At 42.7% G+C, this 20,898-nt stretch overlaps 1 protein-coding gene across 1 annotated transcript; it reads right to left on the bottom strand.

Moving 5' to 3' along the window:
- Positions 1–14,483: 14,483 nt before the first annotated feature.
- Positions 14,484–15,536, bottom strand: LOC118574696 (melanoma-associated antigen B3-like). Its single transcript, XM_036175615.1, has one exon. The coding sequence runs from the start codon at positions 15,534–15,536 to the stop codon at positions 14,484–14,486; it is 1,053 nt and encodes a 350-aa protein (XP_036031508.1).
- Positions 15,537–20,898: the final 5,362 nt, after the last annotated feature.

Genomic DNA, 20,898 nt, shown 5'->3' on the forward strand with positions numbered 1-20,898 from the left:
CTTGAGGGATATCAATGATCAATGTGCAGTGGGAATTTTTTTTAAAAAATTCCTGTTATTTTGTTGTTGTTGTTGGTGGTGGTGGTGGCGGCAGTACTGACATTGGTAGCAGTGGTGTGTGTGTGTGTGTGTGTGTGTGTGTGTGTGTGTGTGTGTGTGTGTGTTTCCCCTCCTTCTATTTGCTGCTCTAGAATTATTTGTTACCTGTTTCTTCTTGGGTATAATTAACCTCCTTAGGTTGGAGTTTTCTTTCCACTGCCTTGGGTAGGGATGGAGTTTGGTAGATATTTCTTAAATATTGTTTTATTATGTAAAATATCCATCTGCTGTGATTGAAATCTTCCTGGATAGAGTAGTCTGGGCTGGCATCTGTGGACTCTTGGAATCTTTAGTACATATACCCAAGCCCTTCTGGTTTTTAGAGTCTTTATTGAGAAGGCAGGTGTAACTCAAATAAATCTACCTTTATATGTTACTTGGTCTTTTTCTGTTTCAGCTTTCAACATTCTTTCTTTGTTCTGTACATTCAGTGTTATGATTATTATATGCCCCGAGGACTTTCTTTTCTGGTCCAGTTTTGGTGTTGTGTATGATTCTTATATTTTGTTAGTCTTCTTCTTTACACTAGGAAAATTTTCTTCTATGATTTTGTTGAAAATATTGTCTGTGCCTTTGACTTGAGATTCTTCTCCTTCCTCCTTTCTTACTAGTTTTAGATTTGGTCTTTTCGTAGTGTCCCAAGTTTTCTAAATGCTTTATGTCAGGAGATTTTTTGATTTAACAATTTCTTTGACTGTGATATCTATTTGTTTTATCATTTTTTAAATACCTGACATTCTCTCTTCCATCTCATATTCTGTTGGTTAGGCTTGCCTCTGAGGTTCCTGTTTGAATTCCTAAATGTTTTATTTTCAGATATGTGGTGATATATTGTGTTCCCCAATATACTGATTCTCCAAATAAAATTTGCCTGGAGATCAGAGGAAAAAGCCAGCCACTATATAGAAGTCAGACAATAGTAGCCCATGTCTTCAATCCTATCACTTGGCAGGCAGGGATCTATCTGGATCTCTGTGAGTTCAAGGCCACACTGGGAACAGAGCCAGGTGTGGTGGCACATGACTTAAATTCCAACACTAGTTAACCATGGAGATCAGGAGGTCTTGTACAGACAGACAGGAAGTAACAAAGCTGGGCAGGAAAAGAAAGTGGTGTAGCTAGACAGAAGAGCAAATTAGATGACAGAACAGCAAGGCATATAGGCATGGGTAGACAGGAAGTAGCTCACTTTTTGGAAGCTGCAGAGTTGATGATGTAAGGTTAGCTGTGGCTTTCCCTATTCCCATGATCTCTCAGGTTTTCACCCCTATATCTGGCTCTGTGGTTTTTTTTTTATTATTTAATAAGACTGTCTAGAAATTCATCTACATAGATTTCCCAATTTTTTATTGATTTTATTTACACTTTCAGGTCTTGAGCTGTTTTATTCTTTTCTTTTGACTCTTTCTTTGTGTTTTCATAGATTTGTTTAAGGTATTTCTTCATTTCGTCTTTAAGGTCCTCTTAAATTCACAAAACCTACTTTAAGGTCTTTTTATATGATTCAGCTTTGTTGCAATTCTCAGGGCTTACTGTGGTGGGCTTGCTAGGCTCTAGTAGAGACATATTGTCCTAGATGTTATTGGTTGTGTTTTCACACTGGCAGCTGGGTACCTGGGATTGGGAAGAGTGTAATCCTAGGTGCTAATATATGGTCTTGTCTTTGTTGGGTGGGTGTTTTTTTCCTTTGTTTTTGTTACCCTCTCTGGTTTTGGGGAGATTGTAGTGCTTGTGTGTTGCCTGTTAGGAAATTCCTCTGGGATGCTAATAGGTGTGGCCCCTGGGAGTTCCAGGTAAAAATCTGTCTGGGCATTGAGAGCTGACATCTGATTTATCCCCTGGGGATGAGAGTAGAGAACAAGGAGAGACCACAGCAAAGGAGTTGGGGATGAGACTGGGGGATTTGACTTGGAATAGAAAAATGGAGAATAAAGATCTGCAGTTAGCCTACTTGTTTCCTTAGTAAGAGTGGCCTCTACATTCCCAGGAAATGCCTGCTGGAGTTGGAGTTTGACATAACGCAATAAGCAGGAGGACAGAGTTTAGCAGGGGATGATCTGTGTGATAAATTGAAAATGCAAATGGGGTGATGGCTGTAGCTGATGGTCTTCTGAAAAGAAGGACATGAGACTGGGAGATTGGATTTGAAGGAGCTGAAGGAGATATGAAGATCTGCTATTAGCCTACCTTCTCCCCTGGCCAGAGTGGGGATCCAGCCTTCTATTTTTATTGGCTTCACTTTTAGTCTAAAAAAATGACATACATTAGGCTGGAGTATTCAAGCAAACAGGGAGGCTCTGTTATCAAGCCCTCTCTTTGTTTTCAGCTGATGTTATCATGGTTAGAGCCAATTTTTGGTTTTTTTCTCAATTGAAGTGGATGATGTAATGTTGCCTTAGCATGTTTTGTATTGTCATAATAGATTATGGTATTTGGGGTATTTTATACAGATAGAGAGTTTGTCAACATAAAGCTCTGGAAACTGAGATACTGATAGATCACATCTGATGTAAGCTATATTTCATTTTTTTAGTTCATTAAGAATTTCATCCAATTTTGACCATATTCACACCCTACCCTATTTCCTAAACACTCAATTTTGTGTTCTCTTTATCTTTTATCCATTCATTTGAATTTGTGCTTACTGTACATTCATGAATTGTCAGTCTACCAGTGGCCTTCTGCTGGGAACTACCTATAGAGTCCTCGTGTGAAATAGAGTATCTCATTGAGAAATATAATGTGTTCAGGATACAAATTTATACTAAATTCACCAGAGATCCATTGTTAAGACATACATAAATTAATTAATTGCCCATGAACAAATATACCCTTAATCACTACTTAAAGGTTTGCTAGTCACACTGATAAATCATATGAGAATTAAATTTCAACATGAATTTTAACAGTGATATATGTATGCCATAATAAGTGTGGTCCCATCAATCTTCACTCACTGTTCTTACTTTGACTTCTTGTGAGGAATCCAACTCATCTCTCTTAACTGAGAATATCTTCTTATTATAAAACTCTGACCTCTCTCAGATCCATTTTAGAGAAGAGACTCTTTCCTTGCTTGGACATAGCTATATAGAGTTTGCTAACACAGAGATCTGTGGAAGGTGAATTTTGTACTCAACATAGTTGCTCTCAAAGATCTTATAGTTTTCCATCTTTAAATACATTCCTTACAACCATAATGAAATATAACCCTCAGTTAAAGTTTTCCAAATTACAATCAAAAGAAACTCCTCTTAGATACCCTTATAATACAATTGAATCTACTTTTTCCAGGGCCAGGCAAAAAATCCAATGTAGTAACCTTTCTACATCTAACCTTAAATGAAGGTCATTCTTCCTATTTCTCAGAAAAGCTTTGGGGACAATATGCACAGGCCACCTGCTATGCAAACTGTGTACCCTAACAGTGAAGATAGAATACATGGGACCTCCCCTTCCTGTCAAAGTAGATTGTTCCCTATATATACACCCTCTCAAAGTTACTTATGAAGGTAGTTTTCCACTGTGAATTGAAAGTATGCGATTCTTAAATTACCATGGAAAGATATTATGAAATGTGGTGGGAAGGGCTGAACAGATGGCTCAGTTTTTGAGATCACTGGCTGCTCTTCCAGAGGATCTGGGATCAGTTTCAACATGGCAGATGACAATTGTCTGTAACTCTAGTTCCATGGGATCTGACATCTTCACACAGACTTGCATGCAGGCAAAATATCAATGCACATAAAATAAAAATAAATAATAAAAAATAACTGGATTATGGTGGTAAATGCCTTTAATCCCAGTGCTTGGTAGGCAGAGGCAGGTTGTTCTCTGTGAGTTTGAGGCTAACCTAATCCAAAGAGCTAGTTCCAGGACAGCCAAGGCTGCACAAGGAAACCCTGTCTCAAAGAAAAAAAATCTGGTGGCATTATAATGATGGACTTCTGTAGCTGAAGTTTTCCTGTGTCTTGCCTGGTCTACAGTGGCTCAGATCCAAGTAAACACACAGAGGTTTATATTAATTAAAACTCCTTGGCTGTTAGCTCAGACTTCCTAACCTGCTAGCTCTTACACTTAAAGTCAGCCCATTTCTGTTCATCTATATGTTGTCACATGTTCCGTGGCTTTACCTGTGTGCCATTACATGCTGCTTCCTAGATGGCAGGCTGGTGTCTTCTGACTTAGCCTTGCTCTTCTCAGAATTCTCCTTGTCTGATTACCCTGCCTATACTTCCTGCCTGGCTACTGACCCATCAGTGTTTTATTAAACCAGTGTACAAAAGCATTATCCCACAGCATTTCCCCTTTTCTGTTATATTAAAAAGGGAAGTTTTAACTTTAATATAGTAAAATTACATAAAACAAAACAGTTGCCAAGCAAGAATTACACTTATAATATCTAATCTACTTATAGACTTCAGAAGTACTTATGATTTAATGATGTTAAGAAGGTGATGCCCCCATTTGGTGATTCATGTCCCTAACAATAGCCTCAGAGTCCAGCTCTGTAAGGCTACCTCCAGAATTCAGGTCAGAAGGTGCATCATAGCAAGAGGAACTCAGAATATTTTTAATCTGAGGGTCTAGAGAATCACTCATATGCATGTTTTTCCAGTCATGTCATTGTTCTGCCCCTTATTTCTAATGTTTCCAGTTTATATACATCTATAACAGCAATTCTTTGAAAATAGAAAGGTTACAATGCTTTTTTCCCAGGGTCATAAAACAGATGAGTCATACAAAGCAATAACTTGTTTGCTTTTTTATGGTTGCTGGCAGATGTGGTTGTAAAATATTCCAGCTATCTCTTAAAGAGGAAGGGGCCATGACAGGGAGAAACTAAACCAATAGAGAAATCTAAGAAGGGAAAAGGGAATATGTGTACTATTCTACATTATCTAAGTGGGGCAAAATATATAAGCTAAAAGTTTATGATCAATAAATCTCAAAAAAAGGGGAAACATACCAGACAGTGTTTCTCTCCTGGCATACTGGGAATGCAGCTGAACCAAAGAAGCCAGAGTAAACCACGGGTGAAGCCTGAGGTATTTGATACGCATCAGCATATTCACCAAACAGTAACGGGCAATAAAGAACCTTTTAGATCCAAAAAACATACCTTTATCCTAAATGGTTAGAACAAAGAGGGGATCTGTAACTATTTTCTACAAAATCTGGGGCCTGACATCTCCCAGTCACTCTGGCCATTTGTGGCATACATTCTCATGATGACTATGCGATAAAATTACCTCTCTCCAGAGCTGGTCAATAAGTCAACAACCTCTTTCTGTTAATCATACAGATCTCAGGGCTAAAATATAAACAGTCTCCTAAGCTAAAATCTTGCATCAATAAACCAAGGTGAAAGTATACACAAAGTAGTAATAGCCTTCTGAAGTCAAAGCAAGGATTGCTGAGTTGTACTTCCCATTATTAGCAGGCAGGGTGATTTCAGGACATTCTGTTCTTTTCTTCTCTGAGGGATTTTGATTCAACAATTCCAGACATACTGCAATTCTGTCCTTGGGTCTATCTGTGAAAGTCCCATTAGTGATTTTTTTATGTAGACACCTTGTCTGACCAAATTGTCCTGTCATAATGATAATTATAGAGAACAGACTCCTTAGATTTTTATTGAAATGTGTAACAAAGATTTAACTGTGGGACCTATTTTTCTCATTAGAATTACACAGGGTATGGAAGAAGTCATCCTTCTATCAATATATAGGAATAATTGTAACTGACAAATGAGGAATATATTGCTAAAGTTGTGGAACAAGTCACAAAGCTGTTTTGGGTGAGGGGAAGCAATGGCATCACATAAAAGATTTACAGGAAGAAGCAGTCATCTATTCAAAAGGCAACAATCCTCATCATCTTGCATATGAGTTTGTCCTCCATCAGATATTTACATTTCTGGTGGGTTGGCCTTCTAAATATCGGCTGTAATCTACTGCATAATCTTGTGGACTCCATCATGACCCTATAACAAAAGAGCAGAATTTCTCTTTCTTTCTCCATATTTCTATTTTTCTCTTTTCCCCTTCTCCTCCTCTCCCTCCTTTCCCCCGTATCCTCCCCTAGTTTTCCCTGCCTCTTCCCTCTACTCTCATCTCCTTCCATCCTCGCCTCCCTCCTCATTTTCCTGTGGTTGATATATTATGCATCCCAATAAACTTATCTGGGGGTCAGAGAGCAGAACAGCCACTATATTAAACATAGGGGTTAGGCAGTGGTAGAACACAACTTTAATCCTAGCATTCTGATGGCAGAGATCCATTAGGATCTCTGTGAGTTCAAAGCCACACTGGAAACAGCCAGGCATGGTGACACACACCTTTAATCTCAGCACATGAAATCTCACATCTTGCATGATAAAGATACATACCTTTAATCCCAGAAAGTGATGGCATGAAGCAGAAAGGTATGTAAGGCATGAGGACCAGGAACTAGAAGATTTTTAAGCTTTTAGGATTTTAGCAGCAGTCAGCTGAGATCCATTCAGATGAGGACTCAGAGGCTTCCAGTTTAAGAAAACAGGATTGGCTGAGAAGTTGGTAAGGTGAGGTGGCTGTGGCTTGTTCTGTTTCTTTGAACATTCAGCATTCACCCCAACACCTGGCTCTGTGTTTGTTTATAATAATAAGACCTTTTAAAGATTCATGCTACATTCTCCTTCTCCCTTCTCCCTTTCTCCTTTCTCCATCCTCTTCCCTCTCTTTCTCTCAACCCCTGTCTCTTTCCTTCTTCTTTTCTTCCCTCCCTTCTTCTCTATAGGTCAGGAAGTATACTGTCCTTAGGAACTGGACCTCTAGACAACTTGAACTTGTACTTCCTAGCCTCTGAGATATAGAAAATTAAGTATCAGTTAAGGTGATACATATCTCCCACCCATTGTATATTTTGTTTTGGAAAACAACACAGACTTAACAGATTCTGCCCTTTGTCTCTGAAGCATATCATCTGAGGTTATATATGTACTGACATTTCTTTGAGTCCAATTAGCCCACCACCCACCTATATGACCAGTGAAAATTATACATCCTGCTATGTGGGGCTTTACACCACCAGAAACTTAAGATTTACCTTTACCTCTGAGGAGGTGGTCTAGAACGGAGGAAAGGTAAGTGCACCACTCACCCGTTTCCCAATGTTTCTCTTACCCAGAGACAATCCGATGCTGCAGGGAGTCATATCAAGTAGGAACTCATTTATCATTTGGCAGTAAGCAACTTTTATAGCAGAAAACCTCAGAAACATGGGAGAGAGTGAAAGGAACCAACCAATCATTTTAAAGTTCACCCTATATTCATTCCATTATCTAAGAGCTGTTTATGTACTGACATCATCCTATCTGAGTTTTGTATCTAATCTCAGCATAAACAGCTTGGACTCCACCTGTCCAACATTCTCATGGTACCATCTTTACAGCCCATGCATGCCACACAGATTTCCCATTTTTTTGTTTTTAAGCAAGCCCACCTTATTTTAAGGTTCAGGCTCAGGGCACCTCTTTATGAAGATTACTCCAGCTGTAGCAGGGACATGTGTCATCTGTGTCCTGTGGTGACCACTCCAAACATGGAAGGTGTGTCACATCTGTTTAAGTGTTTTGTCATTGGTAGATCAGCTCTATTGTTACTGGGGGATTTAGTTATGAACTAAACACAGTGTAGGTTCCTAGTTCCAACACTGGTTAAGAATTTTAGAGAATTTTTGAGTATCTCAATAAAGTACAGCACACACCCAAATGGACTTTTACTCTAGTGTTGTGTGACCTGTGTATTGTTATGATGTGTAGCTTCAGGAAAATAAGTCTTGAGAATTAGTGAGGGGTGTGGGTCAATTTATATTTAACTTTGTCTTGCAATCTAGCCCTGTTATGGCTGCTGGCATGCTCAGCCCTTCTAGGAAATCAGCCTTGAGCTATGAGCATGCCTACATTTAGATTTTGTTCAAGGAATGTGAGCTAAAGGTTTGGACAGGAGGCTCGTGGGCAGGAGAAAAAGGCTTTTACCATCTGAAGTACTTACATGAACATCTGCACAGAGAAGAGTCAAGAAACCTGTTAAAAGTATAAAGAGAGAGCTATCCTTTCCTCCTCCTACCCCCAAAGATTGCTGATGATTTCCAAAAGGAGTCTGCTCCAGTCACATTTAGGAATAACTAGGATTAATCCACCTTTGAGTCCAATCCCTTGGAGAACTGTCAGTCCCATACCAGGCTGTGTGCATGCAATGGAATGGTGACAATTGCCCCATGTGGGAACAGGTGAGAGAGGTGGCCTTGTCTCTTGGGTTCTTATATAATACAATTAAAGAAAAGTGAGCAGCCTTGGTCTGAGTTTTGTGTGGTGACCATGGAGCCTGTAGCATTTCAAGGCTCCAGTGCCTGGAGCCCCACACACCATGCTGGTGCCAGTGCTTCTGACAGAGCTGAGGAACACTCCCCCACACACAAGGCTACAAGTCTGGCCACAGGAGCTCTTGTCTCCTAGCTGTGGATGTTGTGCCTGAGACTGTGACAAGGACTCCTGTTCATCCCTCACATTAATGGTGGTATAGTTGAGGCCATTCTAGAAACCCATGGAGGTCTCTCCATGCATGGGAGAACCGCTGCCTCTGGGACAGCCAATCAAAGCTCCAGGCTGACCTGGGTTCCACGGCCTAGCCTGTGGCTGTGGTGCCGGTGGCACACCCAGAGGAGTGTGTCTGTCTGTCCTGGGGAATTGGTTGTCTCATCACTTCATCCCAGGAGGTCACTGCCTTCATTGCTTTTCCTGAAAGAGACATTTTTCACAGAGGCTAAATTGTGGTGCTTGAAGTTGTGGGTGGAGGAGGGGGACACCCTGGTGATGGTGGTGGTAGAGGAGAAGGTCTCTGAACTATGGCAATGTTGCCCCACCATGGGTCTGCACAGATGACCTTGGCACCCTGGTGCTGTGGGATGTTCAAGTGTGTCAAATGTGTTGCTCTGATTGGTTAAATTAAAATACTGATTGGCCAGTAGCCAGGCAGGAAGTATAGGTGGGACAAACAGAGAGGAAAAGTCTGGGAAGTGGAAGGCGGAGGTGGAGAGAGCTGCCAGCCACTGCCATGACAAGTGAGATGTAAGGTACAGGTAAGCCATGAGCCACGTGACAAGTTATAGATTAATAGAAATGGGTTAATTTAAGATAGAAGAAGTAGATAACAAGAAGTCTGCCACAGCCAAACAGTTTATAAGTAATATAAGCGTCTGAGTGATTATTTTATATATGGGTTGTGGGACCACAGGGGCTTGGAGGCACCTGGAGAGAAAATCTCCAACTACACCCTGGTGGGGATCAGGGGGCTGGATGACTTGAAGAAAGGCCTCTACTCTAGATGTCTGATCTATGAGACTTAGGTGCTTCAAGCTCAATGTGGGACTGGTCATTCAGTCATGGTTTTACTGACAAAACAAGGCCTATTTTCTGCCTTAGTCTGTGCTGGCAAGCCCAAGGTACAAAAGCACTGAAGAAAGTGAGAGTATTCATGTTTGGTCCTCTTGGTGGTATGGGCTATAGCCCATCAGAGACCCAAGAAAGTATCTATGGAGACAAAGATATATTTAAGTTTGCCAACGGGTACAAAATGAGTGACATCAGTTTGCCAGAGGATGTTTGGTCTCAGGCACTAGGATTGACTCTTGGTGTTTTCGCAGGGGGGGGTACTCTTAGAAAGTGCATGCAGGCTTTGCAGGTATGAACTATCTTTTTAAAGTCCTTCATGAGGAAATCTATGTTGTAGACCTCTCCAGTTAAGATGAGTCAGGTCATGTAGGCAAGTGGCCTCTTGTAATATTGATATTTGGGCACCCAAGGCCAGAGTATCCACCCAGTCATTTCCCATAGCCAGAAATCCCAGGAGCTAAGAAGGTCCCATCATATGTTGAACATAGATAGGATAGTTTCTTCCCTTCAATAACCCTCTAAGGATCACCATTAGTGGGGAAATGGGATTAGTGTCCAGGTGAATATGGGCCTGGAGTAAATGAGGTAATAGATTTACTACATATAGGCTATCAGAATATAAATTGAAAGGTCCCTGAATACTCTGGAGGGCCATAATAACTGCAAGCATTTCCTTATATTGTACTTATCCCTGACAAGGTCAGAATTCCTGTAGGCTCAGAGAGTCCTGATTGTCCCTGAAAGCGGCATAAGCCGAGCCTGTTTGGCCCCCCTCTGTAAACACATGAAGAGCACCTAGAATAGGCTCAGGTAAAATCAACAGGGGCAGCGTCAATGAGAGCCTCCAAAGCCTAACTGTCCATGGGGAGGGTCCACAGTGACAATCAAGGAGTCTCAGGAATCCTTCAAGGGAGAGGACAAGTAGGGCATTGGCTCTATAAAGCCATTCAACATCCATCATCCAGAAGGGGAAGATGATAGACTGAGGATCCATTCCCAAATGTCTCTGGGCTTGTGATTGACCTCTGATTATAGCATCAGCAAGCTGATCAGCCTGGGAATATACCCTTGGGGCACCTCCCAGGGAGGTATGGATCCATCCTATTCTATTGGCTCTCCTTTTTGCACCAGCACCACAGAGATCAGTGTAGCACTTGTGAACAGCCAGAAGGAAATGGGAAGGTCAGTAGAATACCTTCTCAGGGAAACTATCAAAAGCATTCTGAGATTGTAAAAGGATGGCCCAATGTTCTGAGTTAAGAGCAATAACATCCTGAGGTTACTTATTTTTTAATAGGGAGAATAAGGGTACAAGACTACCTTTGGAGATGGGAACCCAAAGTAGTATCCAATTGTTCTATCCCAGGATACTCTGCAACTGAGTCAGGGTCAAAGACACAGGAATGTCTAGTTTAAGCTTAAGTGGGCAGGTTTGGGTCAGGGTAAATTTGGTGCCAAGAATCTTAAAGGGGGGCACCCTCTGGACTTTTTTAGGAGCCACTGTGAACCCTCCTCTCTAAAGCCATGAAAGCACCTTCCACAACAAGTCCTGCAGACAAGAGGGGTCCCTATGTCCCAAAATAATATCCATATAAACATAGGTAAGTGTCTTATCCATCTTTAGCAGGGGTCCTAACAGGATAGCCAGGTATTGTTGGCAGAAGGTCAGGGTATTAGCCACTTCCTGGGGTAATACAGTTCATTAAAATCCCTGATCAGGTTGGGAGAAATTGAGGGCGGGGATAGAGAAGGCAAACTTGGCACAATCACCCTGATGGAGTGGGATAGAAAAGAAACAGTCCTTAACATCAATTACCACCAGGGTATATTCTGAGAGTATTGCTGGCACCCAGGGCAGACCTCTTAAGGGGCTGCCTACCAGCTCCATCCTCTTATTTACTTTCCATAGATCCTGTAACATGCGCTAGGTTCCTGAGGCTTTTTTAATAACAAAGACAGGTGTATTCATGGAAAGGTACCCATGTCCAAGGTCTGATTGTTCCTTAACCAAAGCATGGGGTTCCTCTAATTTAGGTTTAGCAAGTGGCCATGGATCCACCCATACTGTGTCACCTGGCCTCCACCTAATAGGAAGTACCAGGGGGGCAGCAGCCTCTAGGATTGGGGGTAAAACCGATTGGATTTTTTGAAGTCATTCCTATAGTGGGTGAAGAAGTCCTCTCCTTTTATCTCCTCTTCTCCCCATACCCTTCCATGGGCCTCTTCTTCCTCCATAATATCATCATAGAAAGCTCAATGGTCGATGGTGAGTATTGCATCAATTTGGGACAACATATCCTGCCCCAATAAGTTGTTAGTAATATTCTCAGCCACCAGGGGGCATATCTTTCCCTGTTCCCCATCTGAGCTAATCCATTTAAGGAGAGCAACCATTTCAAGAGATTGAACATTACCCCCTACTCCCAATATTTGGGGTCCTGGAGTCAGGTCCCAGTCAGGGGGCACCTCCTCCTGGTGGAACACGGTCCTGTCTGCCCCTGTATCTACCAGGAAGTGGAACCTTCTCCCACCTATGACAAAACTCATCTTGGAGTGGTGTCCCAAAACCAAAGGAATGGTCCAGTTGACATGGGCCATTCGTGGGGGGGGCATGCCTGCCCCTGAGGGGGAGTTCCTCCTTTGACTAACAGAGCTGGAGGGCACCCCCTTATCTAGTTTAAAGATTTCCCATCTACGTTGAATGTTGACCTGCAGACATTTTCCCAATGATATCCCTTTCTGCACCTAGGGCAGGGGGTGGTAGGGGTCTTTATTTCTCCTGGACAACTTAAAACCTTTTATTGGATGGCAGGAGGCTGTTGCAAAGGATACTCTCACTTAAAATTTCACTCCTGCCCACATCTAAAGCAGGCCCCCAGGTCACAGGCCTTGAAGTCCCCTCCTGACTCTGGGTTGCCAGGGTCCGTGAGAAAGCCTCTGTAAGGGCAGCCATCTGGAATTGCAACACTAAGGCTAGCATCAGGGTCTGGTGATTTTGGGTGTCCAGATCCTGGGTAACAACCACCCATCAGCCCATGGAAGCCTCTTTCAGCCCTGCACAGGCAGCAAGGTGTTCTGAATTCATTCCATCCGAGACCAGAATCTTTATAAATTGGCCCCAGAGATGTCCAGTTGGTAGTTTGCAATTAATGCTCTGTTGGACCTGGTCTATAAACTCTGGTAGGGTCTCATTGAGCTTCTGCCTGACTCTGGCTATGGGGGATACTGTAGGTCCCTCATCCAGCTTATCCCAGGCACTAGTCCCACCTGTCAAACCTGGTCTTAGTATGGCACCAGGATTGTGGCTTGCTGGACCCCAGTAGAGTAACCTTCAGCAGTTCCCACCAACATGCTCTAAGTAATTAGGATCGTGGGCTGAGCAGCTTAATTGGCCTCTGCTCAGACTCTATATTCCTCCTTATAATGGGCACACTATTTGATATATTGACTGCTTGAAAGGACAGCCTCAGCCAGGTCCAGCCAATCCTTAGGGACACAGGGATTATATGCAATATTCTGCAGTAGGGTCTGGGACCAAGGGGCATTCGAACCATCCTCTGCCATTGCCTTGCGGAGTTCCCCAAGGTCTTTTGCCTCCCACCAGTACCATTCTTATGACCTTTTAGGGCTAGGGGCAAGATAAACAGGAAATTCCTGGGAGGTCTGCTCTTGGGGCCCATGCCTTGCCTCCCTTGGAGCCCTATCTGGGTAATATAAGCCTTTGCATAAGTTGGTTCATTGGCTCCCTGATCCCAGGCTAATGGCAGGTCACAGGTACCCCAGTTAAGTAGGTCCCTTCTAAGGGTAGTGTATGATTAAGAGCATTTCCTTGTTTCAGGGATGTAAGGCAAGGGGCCCTGCTCCTTTGGGCACATGGCTCACAAGGCATGGAGGGGGTGACTTTCCCTTTCATGTACAATTTGGTCTCTTCACTCTCCTGGTCCTATTTACCATTTTTGGCCTCCCTTGGCTCATGGGGGTCTTTTGGAAAAATTGCATTAACCATACTGAGGGTTTCACTTACCCTGGAAGACCTCTTGGCCTTGGCCAAGTGTACTTTCAAGCCCCACATTATAGCGCCAGCTGTGGGGCTTTACCGCATCCTGAAATTAGATCACTTCTGAGGAGGAGGACTAGAACCAAGGAAAGTTTAAGTACACCAATCTTACCAGTTTCCCAGACTTCCTTTTACCCAGAGACAATCAAATGCAGTGGGGAGTCATGTCAAGCAGGAACTCATTTATTATTAGGCAGTAAGCATCTTTTTATAGCAGAAAACCTCAGAACACTAGGAGGTAGTGATAGGAAACAACCAATAATTTTAAAGGACACCCAATATTTGTTCCTTTATCTATGAGCTGTTTATGTACTGACATCATCCTATCTGAGTTTTGTATCTAATGTCAGCATAAACAACTTGGGCTCCATCTGTCCAACTTCCTCTTGGCAACATCTTTGCAGCCCATGTATGCACCACACTGTTATTACTTAATCTTCCCCCAATATCCTATGTTCTTTATTCACTATACTTCAATTTAATAGTTTTCATAAAAACACTCTCATATTTTCAATTTACTTTAACTGATAAAAGTAATTAAATATCATAGTGATTGAGATGCAGTTCTTAGATTTTAAAAATTATAAAAGTAGAAGCAAATGGTTTGTCTTAGCATCCAAGTTTGACCAGTATGCTAACGGAAGTTTTGGTGATTAGCAGATAAGAACAAATTTTGAGCCAGAAACATTTAATTTCTTCAACTTTATTTCATAAGCAAAGAATAACATTTAATTGTATGTGACTTTACCAAACCACATAGTTAAAAAAAGAAAGAAAAAGAGAAAACTAGATTTGAGCATCTTTTAATCCTTCTAACTGTAGAATTATTTCATATTTGCAAAAAAACCTTTTTTTCATGTTTTATGTCCTTATCTCAATGACAGGAAAACTTTAAGGGTCACCAGTGACAGTGGAATTCACTGGTAATTTTACTGAGGAATCTTCATCAGTTTCGTCAGTGGCATCAGATTCATCTTCATCTCTAGCTTCTGTTTGTTCTTGGTCACCTTTCAAAACCTCTTCATAAAGGGCAGAGAGGGCACTAGGTGTTGTTTGGTTTGTCTTGGCCAAATATTCCAGGACTTTGACCTTGCTTGTTTCAGCATAGGCTTGGGGACCCCACAGGAACTCATAGCGTGGGGGATCACTGCCTGCCACCTGCCTGTACTCCAGGTACTTCAGCTTCACTAAATAATGGGTCATGAGCTTCCGGGGCTCACCAAAGATGCAGTGCTTCTTCCCTGGATAGATTCGCTTCGTCTTCAGTATTTGCCAGATCTCTTCTTCACTGGCACAATTGCCCCTAACAAGGATAATACCTAGGACACACATCACGAAAGCAGTCTTGGGAAAGCCTCTGCCAGCACGAATCCTCCCATTGTTGGGGAGCTTCAGCTTGCTGATGAGGTTGTATGAGGGCTCACTGGAGTTGACTTCCCTCACTTCCATTGCAAAGGCATCTTCAAGCTTCTGAGAGGCTCTCCTGAAGATCTCAGGGAAGTCGTCTTCATACTTCTTGGTGATAAGCTTCAGTATGCCTTCCTTAGTAGTAAGCTTCTTCAGATTGAAGTTGTGGAGCAAGTGCTGTAAGAGTACCATTACCTTTCTTGCTACCATATCTTGGTGAGGACGGATGGTGCAGGGCTTGTCCTCAACAAGGCATTCCTTTTCCTTGAATTCATCACTTTCCTCAAAGGAGCTCTCATGTGATTCAGTGGAAGAAATACTCAGAGTGCTTGTGGCAGATGGTGTTGCTTTCTGAGGAGCCTCAGCAGTACTGGAAGACTCAGCCCCAGGCTGGATCTGGGAAGCAGCAGAGGACTTTTCTGCTGCCTCTGGTGTTTCCTCTGCTATGTCCTGAACACCTCTACTAGCCCGAGCCTCACTTCGGGCCTGGTGGCGTTTCTTCTGGGCATGGCGCTTACTCTTCTGACCACGAGGCATGATGACCTGGCTAGGGACGACAGCAAGATGTGTGGGCAGGATGCTGGAGATGCAGACACCTGCCAAGGGGAGAATGAAATTAAGTGAGTACTTTCATCCAGGAGAATCCACCCTTTGTTTATCTAAGTTAGCCTCTACATGTTTCCATGAGAGCACTAATTTTAGGAACCTACTGGCCTTCTGTTCTCAACTACCTGTTCCCTAAGGAAAAAACAGAGTAAGTCTGGGGTTACAGCTTATCATTCCTGCCTCTTCGGGGATTGGCTGAATGCAGCAGGCTGGCACTCATACTTTCTAGCTCCTTAGAGTTGAGGGGGCCCTCTCAGTTTCCAGTGAGAATCTTCAAGCAAGTTCTTGGAAATCCTGAACCTCTCTCTGCTACCCCTTGCCAATTGTCTTGCTGTGATATACTCTGTTGTTATGTGTTTTCCTCAGACATGACTTTAACACCCTTCTAGAAATATGTAAGCCATGTCCTCTAACCAACATCCTTTACCACTATTTCAGGTACAGCCTCATAGCATGGGAGTAAATGGGGGCATGACCCATTACTACTGCACAGAAAATGTAGGCTCCTAGCAAGGGAGAAGTACTCTCATTCCTCCCATGGAATCCTTATCTGATTTCTGACAATATTCTGGGAACTTATCTGGCTAAAGGACCCTCCATTCACCCTAAGAATCTCATTAGTCTTAAGACACTTCTGATAGTAATTAATACAATAGTCCTGCATGTACCTCCAAGGATTGATGCTAGGGCCAGGCTGTAAACCTCCTGAGTGTATTGGGATGGGGACTTCCCTCAGAACACACTCTAGGTTCCTCTCTTAATTCCCTACAAAAATAATGTTGCTTCTTTGGACTACCTGAGGATCTTTTCCCCTCATGTCAAGAGCCCCAGTTCTCTAATTCTTTAGGAACAGAGGGCATATGTCTGTGGGACACCCATGCTTGGCCTTTGTGAGTATCCTTGTGACAATATGAAATGCTTTTTTGCATTTCATATTGTCAGTGTAGGCTTCTTTCCTGTACTAAAATGGGGCCCACATTTTTATTGACTGTGCAATTTTTGAAGCCCTAAATGCATAAACGAGCATGTACTTCAATTGCTCAATTCTTCTCAGGGCTTCTCTAAATTGTTAGAAGTATTTTTTTCCTGTGGAGTATTCCATTACTGCAAATTTGGACCAGCCTCCTGAGGTGTAACTTGAGTCCTTCTCTGAAAGTAAGAGAAGCTGAAAACAAGGGTGTGTGTGGCAGGGGAGCAACAACTATTATAAGAACTGCAGATGCCTGGTGGTGGTATCTCAGGCCTTTAATCCCAGCACTCAGGAGGCAGAGGCAGGCGGATCTTTATGAGTTTGAGGCCAGCCTGGTCTACAGAGAAAGATCCAGGAAAGGCTCAAAAAACTGCACAGAGACAGATTAAAATGGTGGTTATTGACTGTACTTCTTGTCTAGGGTTGAAGCCTCCTTGCAGGAGGCCATGGGAGTATACAGCATATGACAACTAGTATTTAACAGGTTGACCCACCAGCCCTACCTGATCATCTGGCAATGCCACGGAGTACCTGACTGTAAACGATTGGTGGTTTCTGTCTGTAATTTTTCTCATGTGCCACTTCATTTCTTCCCTAATAACCGCTATGGGTATTTTCCCCACTGCTTATGTATTTATTTCATAAAAATTCCATCTTTGGAAATACTTATAGCTATGGATGTTCAGAAAGATAATTTGTGTTAAAGCTGTATAATTCTGATGAATAAAAATAGTACTAGAATATTTTCCATGACCAACACAAGAAAGTAACAGTATTCTCAGTCACAAAAGACAGCTAATTTTAGATATCAGAACAAATTCAAAACAGACTAACTGCCCTTGAAGAGAACACACAGACATAAATTCCATTTGTTAATTGCTAAATCAAGGTCAGAACTGAAGCAATATTGGTAGACATAACCCCCTGGAATAATTCTCTTTCTGCATGTACTCCAACCACTCAAGGTTTAATCAACTACTCTTATTGTTAAGTCCTGAATTTCAATGTCATTCTATGTCTTGGAACAATAACCACTCAGGCTACATGCTTGGCCAAGTGTTACCCACTGGCCAGTCAGTGAGACCTTCCTAGCCTGAGAAAAAATATGTGACTTACCATGTGTTATGAGAATGGGTCAGACCCTGAATGGGTCAGGCCCTGAAAATTTAAGTTATATTTCTGCAGAGTTTGGCTATGAGAGGAAGAAAGAGGAATGAGAGAATGTGTGAACATGTATGTGGGTATGCAGAGGGAGCTCAGGAAAGCGGATGAAAGTAGGCAGGAGAGTGAGAACAAGAGAGACTTTCAAAAAGAGAATCATATCATCATATCAGAGAGAGAGAGAGAGAGAGAGAGAGAGAGAGAGAGAGAGAGAGAGAGAGAGCGCTGTATGTTAAGAGATATAGCTACATGGAGTCAGAATCTCCTTTTTTTGTTTGGTTTGTATTAAGAAATATTTTTTATTTATTTTACACAGCAATCAAAGATCCCCATCTTCCCTCCTCCCACACCTCCAGCCACCCCCTCCCAACCTACCCCTCATTCCCTCCTACAAGAAGTTTAAGCCTCTCATGGGGAGGTACATTCAGTTGAGACGTGTCTAAGCCCTTCCCCCTACCTCAAGGCTGTGCAAGGTATCCCACCCTAGGTAGTAGGCTCCAAAAAGCCAGCTCATTCATCAGGGATAGTTTCCAATCCCATTGCCATCCCCCTTAAGCAGATCAAGCTACATGCCTGGGAGACAGATTTTCAGAGAAAGAGATTTTTTTAAATGAAGTTAAAGAGAGAGTTACCATCAGAAAGCATGTATATTTCCTTATTTTCCCCCTCAGATAGATAAAGTCTAACCCTCAGGTGGATAAGAATTTTTCCTAAGCCCTCACCAAATTCATGGATTTTTTTGTATATCATAGATGCAGTCTTGGAGCTGGCTCTCTTAAATACTGCCTTACCTCCTGAGCTTGCCTCCCCCCACATTAACATGCCTATTGGTGTCCTCCCTGTCCAGGTCTTGTTTGGACTCTAGCCACCTTGAAAACATGTATGCATGCAACACTATGTGGACTGATCAGGGAGTATTTTGTATTTAGTAACACACACACACACACACACACACACACACACACACACACACACACTACCACTACCACTACCACCACCAACACTGCCACGTACTCCATCAACACAACCACCAACAACAATTAAAGAAAAAGAGACCAGGAATTTAAAAGTAAGCAAGGCAGATACATGGATGTGTTTGGAAAGAGGAAAGGGGAGTGGGGAAATTATGGATTCGATATTACATTTGCAAAAAAAATAAAATAAAATTATTTTAAACAACATAAAAATTAGTGGTTACTGAGGTAAGGGTACATGTCTTCTGAAGTGTGTAAAATAGAAAACAAGCTCTATTCTTTGAGATGGAGGTGCCCTCTGTGTTCAGCCAAAGCTGTTAAAAAGAGCACGGTTTCTTACAGGACTGGGGCACTTCTTTATAGTTAGCAGAGAATGGCAGTCAGAATATATGTTCTGGGCATTAGCTATTTTTTTTTTTTGAGATGGGACAAAACTGAAAAAAGGGAGGGTGAGAATGATGTTAGGGTTTTTTTTTTTTTTTTTTTGGTTATTATAGAGACCAACAACAATGATTTTGGTTTGGGGTGGGTTTTTTTTTGTTTCCTTTTGATATATTTTTCAGTTTTTTCAGTAAGGGTTTCTCTGTGTAGATTTGGAGCCTCTACTGGGACTCGCTCTGTAGACCATGCTAGCCTCAAACTCAGAGAGGTTTGCCTGCTTCTGTCTCCCGAGTGCTGGGCTTAAATTCCCCTACTTCTCCCTCCCAGTGCTGTGATTAAATAACCCTGCATTAGCCTCTGAGTGGTGGATTTAAATCATCCTGCTTCTGCCTCTGAATGCTGGGATTAAATCCACTTGCTTCTGCCTCCTGAATGCTGGGATTATATCCCCATGCCAGTGCTGTGATTGAATCCCCCTGCATCAGCCTCCCAAGTGCTAAAATTAATCCCGCTGCCTCTGCCTCCCAGTGCTGGTATTAAATCTGCCTGCCTCTGCCTCCCATTGATACAATTAAATACCCCTGCTTCTGAATCCCATTGCTGGGATTGAATTCTCCTGTGTCATCCTCCCAGTGTTGAGGTTAAATCCCCCTTCATCTGCGTACTGAATGCTGGGAATAAATCCTCTGGCCTATGGCTCTGTCTCCCAAATACTGGGATTAATTCCTCCTGGCTCTGCCTCCCAGTGTTGGGGTTAAATCCCCCTGCATCAGCTTCCCAAGTGCTGAAATTAAATCCTCCTGCCTCTGCCACCCAGTGCTGGGATTAAATCCCCCTGCCTCTGGCTCCCAAGTGCTGGGATTAAATCCCTCTGATTCTCCCTCTCTGTGCTGGAATCAAATCCTCCTGCATCAGCCTCCCAAATGCTAGAATTAAATTCTCTGGCTTCTGCTTGGAGTTCTTGAAGTAAATCCCTGTGCATCTGACTCCCAAGTGCTGGGATTAAGTCCTCTGGCCTCTGGCTCTGAATCACAAATGCTGGGATTAAATCTCTCTGACTCTCCCTACCAGTGCAGGGATCAAATCCACCTACATCAACCTCCCAAGCACTGAAATTAAATGCCCTGCCTCTGACTCTTGAGTGGTGGGATTATATCACCCTGCCTCTCCCTCCCAGTGTTGGGATTAAATCCCCCTGCATCAGCTTCCCAAATGCTGGAATTAAATGCCCCTGCCTCTGCCTTACAGTCAAGGGGATAAATTCCCCTGCATCAACCTCCTGATTGCTGGAGTTAAATCCTCCTGCCACTGCCTCCCAGTCCTGGCATTAAATCCCCCTAGCTCTGCAACCCAGTGCTGGAATTAAAACCACTGCCTCTGCCTCCTGAGCAGGGAATAAATCCCCCTGCCTCTGCCACCCATTACTGGAATAAATCCTCCTCCTTTCCCTCCCAGTGCTGGGATTAAATCCACCTGAATCAGCCTCCAGAGTTTAAGTCCTCCAGTTTCTACCTCCTAGTGCTGGAATTAAATTCTCCAGCTTCTGCCTCTGACACTTGGGATTAAATTCCTCTGCCTCTACCTTCCAGTGCTGGTGTTAAATCACCCTGCATCTGACTCCTATGTACTGGGATTATATCCCCTGCCTCTCCCTCCTAGTGCTGGGAAATATTCCCCTAAATCAGCCTTCCAAGTTAGAGAAGAAGAATTGAAGAGGCTAATGCAGAAGTATTTAATCCCAGCACTGGGAAGGAAAGGCAGGAGTATTTAAATAATGGGAAGCAGAGATACTAGGATTTACTTCCAT

This window comes from Onychomys torridus, chromosome X (genome assembly GCF_903995425.1).
Source record: "Onychomys torridus chromosome X, mOncTor1.1, whole genome shotgun sequence".
Taxonomy (NCBI): domain Eukaryota; kingdom Metazoa; phylum Chordata; class Mammalia; order Rodentia; family Cricetidae; genus Onychomys; species Onychomys torridus.

What these genes read in the sequence shown, in the direction of transcription:
- LOC118574696 (XM_036175615.1), bottom strand. Translation starts at nt 15,536, where the DNA reads ATGCCTCGTGGTCAGAAGAGTAAGCGCCATGCCCAGAAGAAACGCCAC.